Source organism: Rhipicephalus microplus, chromosome 8, assembly GCF_043290135.1.
Source record: "Rhipicephalus microplus isolate Deutch F79 chromosome 8, USDA_Rmic, whole genome shotgun sequence".
NCBI lineage: Eukaryota > Metazoa > Arthropoda > Arachnida > Ixodida > Ixodidae > Rhipicephalus > Rhipicephalus microplus.
The window spans coordinates 11,058,453-11,075,815 of NC_134707.1; the positions used below are offsets into that span (position 1 = coordinate 11,058,453).

Genomic DNA, 17,363 nt, shown 5'->3' on the forward strand with positions numbered 1-17,363 from the left:
GCGCAATGCAGCTTGGTTTTTTGTCAGCTCCGTATTTGCGTCCCCTCATTGTTGCCCCATCATTAGGGCTGTTTTCGTTATGGTCTGTGATAAGACACGCCCTGTATCATGCAGAAGGCATTGCTACAAAATAGCACACTGGTTGGCTGTCATCTAACACGGGAAAGCTTTTCAGCAGCATTTCAGTAGATTAGACGTCTGTCTCATGTTCCACAGTGTGTCTGCTGCTACGAAATTTCAGACCTCTCAGAAAAGTTGACTTTGAGACAGTGCAGTTACAGAGGACCCTTCATGCAAGATTCGTGTGTGCGTTGCCTTCATGGCATTTTTATTCGTTGTCTCTGAAAGTTGTTCGCGAGTGCTTACTCAGCCCCTTGGCCGCTTGGATGTGCGCAAGTGTCTCGGCTCAAAAGTCTTTGCTCGTGCGGGTGTGTGCGCAGGCTTTCTGCCGGCGAACGTGATGCTCCCTCCGCGGCGCCTGCGGGCGCTGTTGGGCCAGGCGGTGGAGCTTCAGCGTGACCGGTGCACGTACCACAACGAGCCCACGCAGCTACGGGGTGACCCCTCTTTCATACTGGACGACAACTGCTCCCTCCTCACCGACCACGTCTGCTCCCGGGAGCAGTTTCCCTGCCGCACAATTCAGGTAACTGACGGGTGCCGCATGTGCCTAACAGTGGCACCCTTTGAGGCATATTTCTGTCCCCCTAAACTGCGACACCCTTTGGGGTGTCTGTCTATGACTCTGAAGACAGTTACACGCGAGGTGAATTTGTCGTTAAAAAAAAAAAAAAAAACTGTTTGTTCTGTGGAGTTTCTTAGTCACTCTCTATACAATTATGCCCTTTGAGGCATATTTCGGCCACATTGAAACGGCTGCATACTTTAGGGTGTTTTTCAGTCTTGGGAGTCAGTTACACCCTTAAGAACTGAGGTCTCAAACTCACCTCAGCTTGCGGGTCACAGTTTTAATATTTAGTTCTGTGAGGGCCGGTCAGTGAAAAAAGTTTATGAGGGGGGGTGAACAAAATGTAACATAATTCAGCCATTTCAAAGAGTGCATTTCTCACACCACACATATTATTAATTTCTGTAGGGGATTCAGCATCTGGAATTGAAAAACATATTGGCAATGTGATCTCTAGAATCACTCAAATCTGGGTGGGGATTCGATATATAGAGACTTTGTTCCACGGTTATCTTTCAACAAATGAGGACTGCGTGAGGTGCCTGACAGGAAAAAGAAATGCTTTCTACCAGTTCACCCCCTGTAGCTTACCCGAACAAAGCAGCAATAATCGAAATAGGCGACGGCGTAATTCGTCTACCATTTAGCAAAGTCACAAACATTTTATTCATTCCGTGGATCGCCAACGAAATGTCTGAATATATTTGAGACCACTGCTTTAGGAGATCTTTTTTGTCATGCTCTGAAAATGGTTACAGTCTTTTGGAGGTATTTTTGTCGACCTAAAAATAGGTTTACCCAATGAGCCATCATTTTTTCACACAACAATCGTTATCTGGATTGTGTGTATGCTCCTCCTTTAACACGACATAGCTGGCACTTGAAGGTTTCGTGAAACATTTTCAGAAAATTTTTAGCTACGTGTGTATTCAGAGTTCTGGCCATTCATTCAATACATGGACTTGTTTCATTGTCAGGGTTCATTTAGTAGCTATGAAAACGCAACATTGATTCCCCATTCACATTCCCCTGTAATGTACCACTGACTTTACTTTAAGGCTGCCTATGAAAAGTCTCTGTCGTCCACAAAACATGGTGATGCAGTGACGTTTGCTGAGCCATAGTTGATCGAGATTCATAGCATCATACCATCTCAATGGCGGCGCCGTAAAGCCGTCGTGAACATTGTTTCTATTTTGACAAGTTGTGCGACACTCTCACGACACACATGGTAAACATAGTGAGGACTAAGCCACCCAAAACATGCCGTAAAACACAACCTAATGCAACTAGTAAGAAAAAAACTGGGACGCTGCGCTGAGCGAGTGAAAGCAACAGATGACAGAGCAGCGAAAATTACAACTGGGCAACTTCACTTTTGTTTCACGACCCCTTTAAAGGTCACAAATGTTGGGTATGCTGCGTGACAATGTATCTTTAACGCAAAATCTGTGAGCGCCTAGTTTTCAAGAAACGTAGTGCAAGCAAGCCAAATGACTTTCGTATGACAGAGAGACACCCCAATGGGCCTCTGCTTCTATTCTTGAAAACTTGGCATGTGCTACTTTGCTTTGGGCACAGGGCTATCTATGTCACAGCGATGGTGCACTAGTTTGACAATGGAAGAACCATGGAAACCCTGTTTTTGCTTGAAAGAGCTTGAAGAAGTGTAAAAGAAAACTACAATTTGTGTAGAAGTTGTCTTGTTGGTGTTACGCAGATTCTCAATGACCACTGTGATGAGGTGTGGTACTGCCGATTCTCTCATTCCGGCGAGCTTCTCGCTACGGGATCCAAGGACTCCACTGTCAAGATCTGGGAGGTCAATCCGGTGAGTTTGACTGGCGCACGTGCGTTAGCCACTTTTCAGCTTCACTTATCCAAATGCACTTATGCAAACCACAGCATTCATGTGTAACAAAATGTCAAACTAAGGCGATAAATGCAAGTGCAAAGGCTACAGTGTTATATATAATGTTCTTTGCGTACATTTCAGGGGGTCGCTTGGTTAAGCACGATCTACCTAATAAAGCACCAACTGAACATGCTTGTGGACAGTGACTGTCTGTTGCCGAGGCGATGTAACTGCAGTGCAGGAAAGTTTTACCATTCGTTATAGCAACTGTTGCATCTTGAGCAATTCAAGATGGTTGAATCATGGGTAGAAAGTGGGTCGCTACTGCAGTGAAAGGCAGCAATGTTTTGTGCTCACCTAGCAACTGGTCACACAAGCTAATTTAGATGCACGCCTATCTGTTAGTTAATTTTGATTTCCTGCGAAGTGCCACTTACAGTAGACTGATTGATTGTTGATTAAAGCAATTTGCATTGTATTACCAATTGATTATTGTTCCCGCCAGTGAACTGACGGGTGCAGGTCGCCGGTGCTTGATCTAATTTTGATTTCCTGCGAAGTGCCACTTACAGTAGACTGATTGATTGTTGATTAAAGCAATTTGCATTGTATTATCAATTGATTATTGTTCCCGCCAGTGAACTGACGGGTGCAGGTCGCCGGTGCTTGATCTGCTCAGTCGCACCCTTGAGTGTGTTTGTAAAGAGTATGCATCTTAATGTGGCACATGGAGACATCGGGTGACTGTTGTCGCCTTTGTCTCTTGCTTAACCGGCCGTCGTTGAATTACCAGCGTGTAATAAGAGGGCGTCTTTATTCTTTCTTTTTGTGTAGGCAACACTGACCCTGTCTCTGAAGCGGACGTTGGAAGGCCACCCGTATGGTGCTTCCTACGCCGCCTGGAGTCCCGACGACTCGATGCTGCTTGTATGTGGGCCCGAGGATGGCGCGGATGTTTGGCTTTGGAACGTTCAGGTGGGTGTCTCTGGTTTTGCTCAACCCTTCTCATGTCATGGATGGTTTATTTGGGCTGTCAGGCGTGCTTGTTCTATAAACAGCTAAAGTAATCATTATGTTGTCTATCCTTCATTCCTTTCCCAACTTTAATGCCACCTGCCGATACTCCAAAATCATGAACAGCATGCATGATGTCAGTGTGACACTTGATAGAAAAGCTGTAAGCTCAAGAGTCTTCAAGATATGAAATGTTAGCAGATGGCTATTATTGTTGTGTGGCAGGGGTATGGTGCCACTGTTTTTAGAATATTTGGGTTAAGTGCCCATCGCTGCAAATGATGGCTTTCACCCTTCTAAGCATTATACCAGAAACTGTCATATCTCCTTAAAGGGGCCCTGAAACACTTTTTTTGAGTAACCATGGAATTAATTCGCTGGAGAAGTGTATTGCCTCACAAATTCAACGCCACAAAAATTTTAAAATCTGTCCAGTACGAGCGGAGTTACAAAGATTTGTGGCACGCTGCAATCGCATTCTCTCTTTCCCCATCCTGAAGAAAGCACTGGAAGCTAAGCAGGGAGAAATGAGAGGGGCAAAAAAAGAAAACATCACATGGGCCTTGTGACCTTGAGCACTTTTTTCTTTTTTTCTTCGAATACACGACTTTCTCGGTGCGATCGCGCGCGCACGAGTGGACAAGTGACCGCCTTTCGTGGTGATCTCTGTAAAAACCGAGAGCACCATGTTCAAATCGGCTAATGACTGATAGATGGGTAATTTACGTGTGATTTTTGAACATGTTCCGTTATTTGTCGAGGGAAGAGAAAGCAATTTATAGCTGACTTTGATAATTTATTGTGAATTCTAGGCTGCATGCTGTAGTGTATGTGTATCTCAAAGTATCACGGCCACTAGCATGGGTTCGGTCTTAGTGAGCCGCAGGGCACGCTTTAACCGTCGCCGTGACGAGAACACGATACTGTTCAAGGTCGCAACACTTTATTGTCTGCGGCAACACCAAAAACGCAGTACAGAGCCCGTTGCGAAAGCACGGCGGAAAAGCAAGTGGGGCTTATACACGCCACGCGCGAGAAGTACTACCCAGGGATGCCGCGAGCACGTCTCCGTGGTAAAAGTGATTTACGGGGACAAAGGGCCTGATAGCTCGAGTGAGGGCAAAGGCGCTCACATTGGCTTCGGAGAAATATAGGTCGGAACAGTTTGACCATGCACTAGGACACCGCCCCACTCTTTGGACTAACATTGGAAAAGGGCGACAAATGGTAAGCGTTCGCCGCGGGCGCGAGGCGCTGTTAGCAAAGTCTGAACAAGCCCCAAACAAAAGGAGCCGACAGACAGCAAAGAACTGCGTGCTTACCCCATGTCGTCCCCGGAAAGGTTCTCTCACTCTCAACGCGCACGCGCAAAACAAAACGTCTTGAGAGACTTCCCGCGCGGCGCCATAGTCGACTTCCACTACCGTGTGAGAGGGGTTAAGCGTCTTTCCCTGCTCTCCCAGTGCGGCTGACCACGTAGGAGGGGAGAGTCATGTCGGGACATGAGAACGCAGAAAGAGGCGGCATAGCCCGCGCAAAGGCGGCAGGCTAGCCTCAATTCCCACAGTGCTGCGCTATAACATTTGGCTTGCGTGTTCTCGGGAGCGTCTATTACCTACCGATCGGCAGCGTTTGCTGACGACGCTCAAAAAGTGTTGCAGGGCCCCTTTAAGACGCTTCAGATTTCTAATTTGCTCAACGCAATTCAAAGGCATACATGACATTGAAATATTTTTGTGTGAGGTTTGAGTAACTATTACTAATTAGCACCTAATTAAAATTTTAATTATTTTGATGTCAATCGTGTTCTATTTTTGCATAGTAACAATAAAATCATAAGTTCAAAACGCATGTGCAAATTTTTTTAGGTTATGTACATCTAGACCAAAGAACAATAATACTTTTGACGTTGGGCATGGAGCGTGGCGCATCAACCGAGCCATCCAACATTGTAATGTGTCCAGTAAAGTGGTCGTCTGCAGTCATATGCGGCACATGGAATTTAATAAAAGGCACAGTGGTCGTGCAGAAGTTTTAATTTATCCTGTGCACAATGACCTTGCTTTATCTTGGCCACTAGTCCAAAGAACTAGCAAAAACCGAGTTGTGTCCACATGCGTGAACGTTGCATCTTAAGGGGATTTACTCCATTGTTACATTATGGCTTGGTGAAAGCAGCACAGCATTTCAAGCATCTCACCATCCTGCTGACACTGGAGAGGATTGGTGCTTTCTATGAGATGCAGCACTGCATCATCACTGTTCAACATGTCCTAAATTTCGTCATCAACACATATAGTAAATTTCACGTGCCTTTTGTTTGCACCATCATTGAGCATAACATGTGAATGCGAGAACTTCTGTGTAATGTGAAACCCAGATCTTTGAGATAGAAGGTATCTTATCTGAACAAAACAGGAGAGATAAACTCTTGGTTCATACGTGTGAAAAAAAAAAGTGCTAATTAGACTGGTTATTAGTCAAGGCTATGCTTTATGTTCTGAAAAGTGGGATGTTTGTCACTCTTCCCCCCCCCCCCTTTTTTTTTCTCCTTTCAGACTGGTGAGCTACGAGTGAAGGTTACGAACCAACCTGAAGACAGCATCACGTCATGCGCATGGCACCGCGACGGAAAGAAGTTTGTCTCGGGCGGTATCCGGGGGCAGTTTTACCAATGCGTGAGTGGTCACGCCCCTTCATATGTTCTGCACATTTGCTGACAAAGAGCAGTTGTACGTGATTCATTCTTTTCTGTGTTTAGTTTCTCATTTCTTATTTTCTCAATCGGCATTTAAAATAATGCATTCACCCGTTGGTCCACCAGTTTAAAAAAAAATAGTCGATGTTTTCATCTATACGTTTTCTCAGTTACCATAGAAGTTGCGAATGAGAAGTTTTACTGCATGTATGCTGCTTGATGTCTGTCCTCATACAACTGCTTTTCTTACCAAGTTCTTACAGCTTGGCAAACGTTATGAACCGTTTTGCTGTCACTGACATATGGGTATATTTTCCCATTTCTCCCCACGTGGTGTCACTGACATACCAGTACATTCTGCATTGTGATTCCAACATTCGTGTGAAATCGCGAAAATGGCGGTATTCAGTAGGATTCTACTGGCTGGTGCCACTTCTTGAATCATTCTAGAAGCATGTCTTTTCACCCCTCGTTGTTGTGTTGGTACAAGTATTGAAGAGTACAAATGGACCAGGCCCACCCTTTTCTGCGAGGCATTGTGACTCTGCGCATGCTAGTGTCTCGAGCAGAGTGGTCATGCAGTGCATGTGCATTTACAGGTACAAGAGTTCTTCCGCCACCTGTCACGGGTTTGCATGTTTCCCCCCCTCCCCTTTTTACTTAAATTTTGTTGCCTTGCCTGCTGCAGCACTGTTCAGTGGATCGCGCTGGTGCCTCTTCAGTGACATGACTTGATTGCTGTATTTGCTCGGTTGCTGCTATCAGCAGCGAGTGCGTTGTTGCATTACATTTCCCATCCCCATCTGTCATCTTGACTTCACAATATGCCATTTCTCTGTGTTTCGAGCTTCCCGGTAGTCTCAAGGCCAAGCCAACACGTGGGGTGCATCGCCACCAGAAATAGCGAACAATGAAAGGGTTAAATATTGCATTGTAGCACTTGGCTTGAGATATTTTTTACATTGAGAAGAACAATTTTTATATGGTAGTTAACCTAGCATTTACACTAAAGAAAGCAAGAGCACTTGTTTTGCATGCTGGCCAAAAATGACAAAGCTATATTTCGGTGGTGAAATAGTGGCAAGCGCCGATTTCACTTTCGCTTGTTAGAAATCGCAAGATTACATTCCTGCGTTCATTTTAAGACCTCATCGAATTGAGAAGGCAGATATTTCAACTGATGTCATTTCGCAGCTTCTCGTGGGATGCCGGCGTATTGAGCCGAGTCGGGTGACTCATTCATGCAGGACCTGGACGGCAACGTCTTGGATTCGTGGGAGGGCGTTCGGGTACAGGGCCTGCACTGCCGCAAGGACGGGCGCACGGTACTGGCCGCCGACTCCCACCACCGAATCCGGGGATACGTTTTTGATGATCTCACCGATTTCAATGTGTACGTACTTCCCGACATTTCACCAACTGCGCATTTATGTACTGCTGTGGTATTTTCTGTTACGTTGTACGCAGATTTCTAGGGAGAAATTAAGGTCTTTCAAAGAGCACATCAACTGCTGCTTTCCCCTACAGTGTGTAGTAAAAATTAAATCAAGAAAGGGGCTGAAATAAATGGAAAACAAAACACACAAAGAAATAAAAAAAAACATGGTGATAAAAAGTTACCTGATGCCCATGTACACAAATTCAAACTTCTCTTTCAAGTTTTATTTATGGTCAGATGAACAAAGCTGTATCTGCACATTTCTGCTTTTCACAAATACTTGTACAGGTCTGTGAGTAGAATATCTTGTGTGGAAAATCTTGTTGAACGAAAAAGACCAGTATAGTAATGGCTGACCGATTCCTACTGGCTTCCTTATCTGGTGCAGAGTCCAGGAGGAGCACCCCATTATATCATTTACGGTCGACGACACGGGGCGGCTAGCTTTGCTCAACCTCTCCACACAGGTAAGCACATGAGGGACGTAGGACAGTGTTTCTTGCTGTACCACTTTAGGTGATGTTTTTCTGTTGGCACCTTGCTAGTAACATGAACTGCACAACAGGGGGTACTGAACGTCAAGGCAGTCAACTATTCCGCGTTCTCTGGAAAGTACAGGAAGCCAGTGTGGTCCTTCTAATCTCTCAAGCAACCTCCAGGGAGCAGAGCAAGTGTATTGTAAGGTATAAATAGGTTCCTGAAGGGCTCCCCTCCTCTTTATAGGGAGCACGGGAACTTCCAGGAGAGTGACCCTACTGCCACTACGTTATTCTTTTTAGGGAGCGAAGGAATTCCCTTAGAGAGGAAGATTACTCTCATCAGGGAGCATAGGAACTCAGTGTGGTGCCTTTTCTCCCAAGTAGAGAAACTAAATTATGAGGGCGACTAGGTTCCTTTATGGCTAAAACTTTCTAGAGACTAAAGGGTCCCAATAGGTGACTGTGTTCTCATACAGAGCTTTCAGGGCATATTTTGACATGACATAATCATGTGAACACTACGACTTTTAAGCTTTGCCTACATATCATTACCGCCATTTCATCACGGCAGGCAATGTCACAAGTTGTGGGATTGTCTGCTGCGGGATTGTTTGCTCTAAAACTACCTAACCTTGTGTGTGCCATGTTGAAAATGTGCATTGCATGTAAGGACATCACTGTTGTACCTATCGTATGTTTAATGCATTATAAAGAGTACAAACCAGATACTGCGTGCAGAAACGATCCCAGGTTGATCGCCCAAGACCAAGGTTCGTGTGTGAGAGTGATACCGTGCTGTAACCACGCAGAATGCGACCTGTGACATCTCGCAGCAGTGGCACCAAGTCAATGTAAGATTGGAGTGTGACATGGGTAAAACTTGGCAAAGCAGTCAAATTTTTTCAGTTATATGTGCAGTGTATATGGACTGATGCATGATATATAATTCAGGTATAAAAATGTGCTTCAGTCTACTAAAGTAACAGTGATCATAATGATTGTGCTTCCTTAGCATCTGCAAACAGCACGGCGTTTAACTCGGGAAAGATGTTTTCAGCTTTTTTATGAAAAAGGCTCTGCACTGCTGCAGAATGATAGAGCGATAAAATTCATTCAAATGTGCCACAAAAGCTCTTTGTCCCACTGTGGATGGGTAAATGGGCTTGTGGAGACAAAATATGTCTTTCGAGGAGTAGTTTGTGATGCACTCTTTTTATTACTTCTCCTAAAGGAGTAAGTGACATACCCTTTTTATTACTCCTCTTGCAGGGTGTGCACATGTGGGATTTGGATGACAAGGTGCTGGTGCGGAAATTCCAGGGTGTCACGCAGGGCTACTATACCATCCGGTCATGCTTTGGCGGTGTGAACCAGACGTTTGTTGCCAGCGGAAGTGAAGGTGCGAAAGCATTCTCCGTCATGTTGTGAGAGAGGCCAACAGTACTCCCTTGTGACAAAGTACCACCCTCGTGGATGTTCTGCTGAAAGGGCAGCTGGTTGCAGTGCCTGAACAAGCTCTCCGACTTGACAGTGGCCTTGCTCAATGTTTTCCCGCTTTTACTGCATGGCCACTGACACTAGTAGCAGCAGAGCACTTCTCGGAAGGGCACATTGCAAGCCTTGTCCTAGATGTGGTCGATCTTGTAACCTTCTGCACGAAATCGCAGCGCACGGACTGCCAGATCTTTTGGCTGTTTTGCACGCTGTCGCAGAGGCAGGACACCTGGTCGTTTCGACTTTGCAGTGTCCCGCAGAAAATCATGTAATTTTCTTTGCTGCAGTTTAAGCAGCGTACACAATTCGAGCATCTGACACCATCACATGCGCACGGCATTTTGCTGACCTTTTCGTCGCAGTGACTTATATGAGTGTGGAAAACACACACAGCAGTACTCAATACTGAAACTACCACTGAGACGCGACCGTGTGCTTTTGATCCACTCGCATCGTTCCTCATGGTAGCGCCTAGCGGTTCTTTTTTCCCATCAATCAAACAGAAACGGACAGGCAGAATTCCATTGCTTGTGGTAATGCATGAAATGTTTTTATTTATTGCAGCTACTTTGATTACTAGTGAATAATTGTACTCGAAACTTTTAATGTCATTGGGATTATTCTAAAACGTCCCACTTGTGGTGCATATGGTGGCGTACATTGACTTAATTTCTTGGTTAGTAGAGTACTACTGTTGATAATATTGACGTATTAGATATGCTCAAACATCGCTTTTTCACTCTGACGTAAATTGTTACAGTAAAATTTCGGTATAACGAACTTCAAGGGATTGTGGCAATTTGTTCATTATTTTGAAAGGTCATTATAATGAAAGCCCAATAATTAACCATAAAGACTTTTTTTCCGCCGACCAAAACAACTTACCTTTACAACAGTGGTTTCTTGAGCTCGTTTTTCACGATAAAAAACAAATGCGCTAGTGAACACCAATAAATGCACGTTTACTTAAAGAAGTCTGTTTTTTATTTTGTATGCGTGCAGCACAAACTTCGCAGTGCGAAGGCCTCCAGCACATCCACATTCTCCTTAGCAAAAACTGCTCCTGCTTCTTCGTCGTGAGCAGAGATGAACTCATTGTAGTAGCACCGCAGCACGAATGCAGACTTGCTTTGCGGACGCGATAAGTAATCGCCAAAAAGATGAACACGACTGACAAGGCCTCCTCGGAGAACAGCTATACCCCTTTGGCCTCCTAGATCACATGTAGAAGTGACAGATAAAAAAAAACCCAAAGCGTCGCGGTTTTCATGGACTTTTCCGAAGAAAAGAAAGAGCTAAAAAAGAAAATTTCTCGCGTTTCGTTTTCTGCTTTCTCGCTGTCTCAGGTTTTCCGCGCCCATGCTTCCTGCTCCACAACTCCCACTCTGCCCTCTGCCTCGCTGACCTTGCCCTCCCATGTTGCCCTCGCCTCTGCGCTTGTAAACCTGCAGCATCGGCGTTTCAATAAAAAGAAAGAAAAGAAAGTCGTCCTTTCGGTTTTTTAAAGGCGAAAAGTCTTTCTTGGGGACCTTCGACACTAAAAGTTTGGTGTGTCTTTCTGTCTGTCTGTACATTTGTGTGTCCGCGCTAACGATACCCCAAACTGCATCAAACGATACCTCAAACGGCCAACGCCATCCGCAGGGCCCATCAATGTCGCTCAAGTTTCAGCGTTCATACTTCTGCAATTGTCAATTAAAAAGCAATTATTGCGCATATCTGAGGTACCATGACAACACGTCGATATTTTGTATGAGTGTCATTATACTGGAGAAGGCAATGTAAGTAATTCTAAGGACCGTAGCGTTTATCGCGCTGCGCTAACAGTGCAACGCGATGCCCAAAAAGGCAAGTGTTTCCAACACTTTGCTAAGACGACACGGTGGCGGCACCTGCCCATCGCTTTGCGTTCTACACCTTATCGCCTCCAAGACAGGTGAGCGTCATTGTCCGTGAGCGCGTACGTTTTCCTTCATTTTTGAAGATATCTGCCAGATGGCACTCGTGTCTAACGGGCCTCGATGCGCTCGTTCCCCTTCGCTGCACGGATCGAGACTCTCTAACGCAGTGCTTCCAGAATACAATTTGCCGATTTTCCTGCGCAGAACATCAAATAAACATTTTTTTCACTCCACACGCAAGACTATCGTCTTTAGACGACATTTGCTGTGAAATATGCAAATACGGGGCCAATTTTTTTTCCCCTCCACACCGTCGCGCATCTTCCGAGAAGCAAGGCGTTCGTTCGCTGTGTTGTGTACTTGGGTACCGCGCCGGTGGTCGCGACGGATTTCAGAACATGAGTTTGAAGTACTGAGGCGTTAATATAATGTGGAACTAACTTAGAGCTCGTTATTCTGAAAGGTTTGGTATTCTGAAGTACGTAGTTGTGAAATAATTTTACATTGAATCTATTAGCAGTCGGCGTGGGATTTCTTAAAAGTTTGCTCGTCTGAAAAGTTCGTTTACGTTGTGTTCGTTCTACCGAGATTTTACTGTAGTTGCCTTTAGTGTCCCTTAACAGACTTGGAAAGTCCTCTAGGCTAAATGTGCTGTATTTAGCCTCCAGAGTCTACATCACAGATCTGGTTATAGTGACACAGCGATGGTGTAGTGTAGTGTAGTGACAGCGATGGCATCAGTGACAGTGCCCTCTGAATAAAAGGTACAGATCTCTGAGGGGATTGTTCTGCGGGCTGCATGTGTCAGAAGCTGGCAGCGGAGCTGGAAGCACATCATGGATGAGTTTTGGACTCTTAATAGCTCTTAATTTTCCATTAGTGTGCATTGTAGCCTAAGTGCTGTTTATAGCCATCTGTAGCACGTATTTGCATAATGCACTAGTATCTGGCAGGGAGAACTGTGAACTTTGTGCATACTTGTGCCTCATTCTCTTGTCACGCATTTATGCAGTTTTGACTGTGCAGTGCAAGGAGAAGCGTACTTGCAACATGCCATTTGTGCAGAGCCGCTTTGTCTTGGAAACTCTTTCTGTTGGTTCTCAAGGGACTTGCTTCCCTCTCACGCGTGCACTTGCAGACAACAAGGTGTACATCTATCACGTCAAATGGGAGAAGCCGATTGCCGTGCTGCAGGGTCACTCACGGTCGGTGAACTGCGTCAGCTGGAACCCAGCCTGCCCGTCAATGCTGGTCAGCGTCTCTGACGACTGCACCATCCGTGTCTGGGGCCCCGCAGCTGCCGTGCCCACCAATGTGCCCAATGCTTCGCCCAGCTCCCAGTCGGGTTTGTCTCCCATTGTGTTTGTTCCGGCAACGTGATCGTACCTGCCAAACCTACTGTATTTCAAGCGCAGCTTCTATGAGTTACAAATTTCGGTGATGGTGGTGGTGCACTTTGTGAAAAACTCGGTTCCGGCGAGTGTGAAGAAGTGTTAGTGTAGGGCCCTGGTGCTTCAGTCGCATGCATATTTGTATTCACCGTTTTTCAACAACTGATGCTCTCTCGATGATGAGCTTGTCGGCAATGAGCTGTTTGATTCGGCAATTCGATCTTTTATCAATGTCACTGTCCATTCCACGTGCCCACATATCAATGCTGCCTTTAATTGTTTCATGTGTGGCTGTCATCAATGCCTTTTGCAACAGAATTGTTGTGCGACTAAGCTTTTGGGTGAAGGCCAGATTCTCCACATGTGGGGAGGAAAAAGTTAGAAGAAAGTATTTCATATTGTGTTTGCAATAAAGAAAAATAGTAGGTATGGACAAACCAAGCTTCGCTTGCCGCCATTTTCCCAGCCCCCACTTTTCTGACAGTGCAGGATAGTTTTTTTTCTTATACTTTATAAACGTTGGCCCCATTCCATGATTTATATACTTTTGAGTCAAATTTATTGAAAATTTGTTGGAACATTGTGCTGAAAAGAAAAAAAAAGGTGCCAGCCCTTGTCTGTAAGTCTCAGTCTTTCTAAGCTAGCTTCATTTAACTGCATTGTGGAAAAGACAAAACCATTGTTAATAATATGGTACTGGTGTATCTTACAAGAGATCTCTCTATGGCAAACATTTAAAAAAAAGTTCTTAAGAACACTCCTTCCCACTTTCGTGGGCAAAGGGAGTTTTATGAATTTTAGTGTTCATAAGTTGGTAGACATGTGTGTTAAACTTTGACCTGCTGACAGGCTTTGGTCTGGGGTGCAATCTTGTACGTGTCACAAGTTCGGACGGAAGTGTTGCGTTCGTTCCGTCGAAAAGTGGGCAGTCTGCATCGGTCCCGAGGAACGTGGGGAAGGGGGAAGCGAACAGCCAATCAGGAAAATGGAGGCCCGCATCACAATTTTAACGTCGGCTTGGGGACCGTATAGCAAGTTGAGAAGTGCTTCTAACGTGTTGAGGAATGTTTGACTGTTATTGCACACTACTGAAGTGTGTTGCATATGGAATGTGGTGCGATCGAATTGTATTTTCTCATTATTGTTTTTAAATGACTCTAAGCAGGGTCGTCATTTGGCGGGACGTTTAGTGGTAGCGCTAGGTATAACCTCGTTTCAAGCAATTGCTCTACTCGTATCTTCACCACTATTTAAATTCAACCTTCAGTCTTACTTTCCCAAAGCCTCCGACCTATCACAACGGACTTCCACAACCGGGTGTCAGATGCAGATTCGAGCTTCCGCAGGTATGCCAAGATTTAAATTCAAATGGCGCGACTTCTGAATCTGTTGGCTCAATCGAGCAAAATCAATCGCCCAACAGGTAGCCTCAACAGGTAGCCAAAAAGAGCACCTCCTCCGCATTTCCAAGGCTTGGCACGTGATGGGTCTCGTCTTCATGGAGACACATCCCCAGCTGGCAGCGAAAGCCATCGAGCTGGGGCACAGACTCGCCGTCACCGACCAGCGGTGGCTGTCGCAAGAGCTAAGTGACGCACTTGACCATAAAGGGCCTGCCCTGCAAAAATATCATAGCATATCCATAGAGTGAATGATGATGAGCGAGGTGAAGCTTGAAAGGGTTTTATTGGTAAACCTGGAATCCTCTGTCCATCTGTCTGTCGTTCTGTCTGTGTGACCATCCGTCCGTTTGTCCGTCTCTCTGTCCGTGAGTCTATCCGTCGATCGGCCTGTCTGTCCGTCTACGACAACGAACACGGACAGACTGACTACAACAACGAAGAAAGACTGAGCCAAAGCGTAAGTGCTTGAGGCCCACTGCGATGCCGCCGCTATCAAAAAGGCACAAACGGGAGTGACCGTCGAATGGCCTGGGCGATTCGTTCTTTGACATTGGTGTATATTTCCAGGCCACTAGCTCGCTGGCATCCAATGATAGGTTCAAGTTCGTCGCACAAGATACGCAATGTTCGTTTCGACAGACGAAAACATTGTCGGAACTCTTCTTCAGTCAACTATTCGAATGCATCATTTGCCTCGCTAACCTCACTTTGTCGTCTCTGCTCGACTGCAGATGCCGCACAGGCGAGACAAAATACCGTGACAGAGAAAGAAAACGCCATGTTCTCAAAGTGCCTGGATACTGAAAAGGCGCGAAGCGCTTACATTTCAATCCAATCTATGCCGCCTCGCAGCCATTTCAATTCCTTCGTTTCATTACAGACCCTCTCTTTGACCGTTCGTTCACCTCTGTCCAAGAAACCGACAAAAACAGACAAGCGAGACCTCAGCTCACGTGACATAGAACGTCACGGCATTCGTCACGGCTCAAATGGGCCAATCTTGTATGACTCGATGGAACGGACATCTCCCACCGAATTGCGAATTCATACAAGATTGCATCACTGGTGGTGCTCGAAAGGACTGCTTAACTAGTTCTTAATTTAGCAATTGCCGAACACAGGACGGCTGCATTTGTACTCGTTTCTGTAACACACCTTCGTTTTAGTCTAATTGAAGAAAGCATTAGTTGGAATCGAGTATGCTTCAGTACATGACGGGATGGATTGCATTGAAAATAAAGCTTTTCTTAGAAAGCACATTCATAGAGCAGTAATGAATTAAATGCAACCACTATCTGCTTCAGCACTGGTTCAACCGAAGGTGTCGTAAGTATGACGTGTTTTTCTTTTCCCGTTTTGCCTGAAACAGTTTACATTTTCGAAACTTAAGCCCTTGTGTCTAAAAAACAAAAAACAAAGTAATTGCATAGCACTTTTTTTTTAGGTTAAAGTTATGGCACTAATTTATGACGTGTGGCGGCAGTGGGTAAGTTTCGCAGTTCAATCATTTTAGCACACTTCATTTACGAAACTGCCGTTTTTTCTCTTTTCGTTGCAGGTGACATGGGCGAAGGATCCCCGTACTCCAATGGCAGCAGCAATGGTGTCTGTGACGGCGACGGCAATTCGGTCGTCTAGCCCCACGCCGCCTTTCTTTATCTTCTAAGGGACTTTAATCAATACATGTTTCATAGCATTGTGTGAAGATGGGAGAAAGAGGAATCGAATGTGGAAGAAAAAAAAAAAGGAAACCGACTGTCTGAATCGCACCAATGCATGAACGCATCTGCCGTTACGCCCGTGCGTGTTGTCAGCCAGGCACAAGTGTGCCACAGAATGCCGAAGACACCCGGCCCGCGGATTGCAGACAAGCTCTGTTTCAAGCTCGGCTTGGCTCTGAAGTTGTCTAGGTGGCGGAAAGCAAGCGCATCTTGTCGCGTTGTACGCACGCGGATTTCGTTTTGAGGCTCGGCTTAGATGCAGACGTCTGGAAAGCATTGCCGAGCTAACAGACGGCGTCGGATGCGCCGTTGACGGCTCGGTTGGCCGATTGCATAATGTTGGTTGGCATATGTTGTGCAAGCAACTTCGAAAGCAGTTTATTGATGATTTTTTAACTCCAGCAAGCTTTTTGCACATAGAGAGAGCAAGAGAGTTTTGTTTGGTGTGTTGTAAAAAAAATGGATTTTTAAAATTTCCTTTTCAATTACTTATTTTGCGTAGTAAGTGCGTTGTATCGGAAATCGTTGTTCAGCTATCCTGGCGCGTCCTCATATTGGGGTGCACCTCGTACACCTTCGCACCATTTGTTGAAACTGAGAATTGCTCTTTTCTCCATTGGCTGGCAGCACAGTTTTCGCTGTCGTTTGTGCGTTGTCAGTATGTGTAGACGGCTCTTGTGCTGTAAACTAGACTCGTCTCACAGTGGTGTTATTCGATGTTGTGATATTGCGCCGAAAACTTGCACTGCCTCTGCCTTGGCGTGATGGGCTCTATTGGGCCAAAGGTTCGGCATCATCGATAGTTCTTGAAGAAAAAAATATAATATATAGCTCAGAGCAACCAAATTTCAACTCTGAAATTATAATCGTACCCATGCAGGCTTCTTCAATTTAATCTGTGCTTTTGGCGTCGTTGGCTTTGTTGCCTCTATTTGGAAGGCGGGTTAACGTACGAGATGAGATTTAAAAAGGATGCATTAATGCGGTTGTTTGAAAAGTATATGTTCGGATCTGTAGTAGATTGCATGAATGTGAGAGTCTTAATTTTCATCGTAGCGCTGGCAGTGAACTATATGACGGAGTGAGCATCGCATTCACTATGAAAGGGACGCTCGCAGAATTTAAAGGTGTTTTCAAGTAAATAAAGGTGTTTTGAAAGATCGAGTTGCATGCATATTTTTGGCGTCGAAACGAGGCTTGTAAACGAGGCGTGTTATCTCCTAGCTTAAGAAGCTCAGAGTTTGTGGAGTATATTCAGCGACCTGCGCAATGCGTACAACA

At 45.3% G+C, this 17,363-nt stretch overlaps 1 protein-coding gene across 1 annotated transcript in view; it reads left to right on the plus strand.

Moving 5' to 3' along the window:
* LOC119164128 (WD repeat-containing protein 26) overlaps positions 1-16,286 on the plus strand; it is a 35,580-nt gene extending 19,294 nt beyond the window's left edge. The window contains exons 6-14 of the mRNA XM_037416238.2: positions 441-646; positions 2,409-2,519; positions 3,378-3,518; positions 6,116-6,235; positions 7,503-7,648; positions 8,082-8,160; positions 9,442-9,571; positions 12,706-12,912; positions 15,920-16,286. Of these exons, the coding sequence (XP_037272135.2) occupies positions 441-646; positions 2,409-2,519; positions 3,378-3,518; positions 6,116-6,235; positions 7,503-7,648; positions 8,082-8,160; positions 9,442-9,571; positions 12,706-12,912; positions 15,920-15,999 (1,220 nt within the window). The 3' untranslated portion in view covers positions 16,000-16,286. The remainder of the gene's footprint in view (positions 1-440; positions 647-2,408; positions 2,520-3,377; positions 3,519-6,115; positions 6,236-7,502; positions 7,649-8,081; positions 8,161-9,441; positions 9,572-12,705; positions 12,913-15,919) is intronic.
* Positions 16,287-17,363: the final 1,077 nt, after the last annotated feature.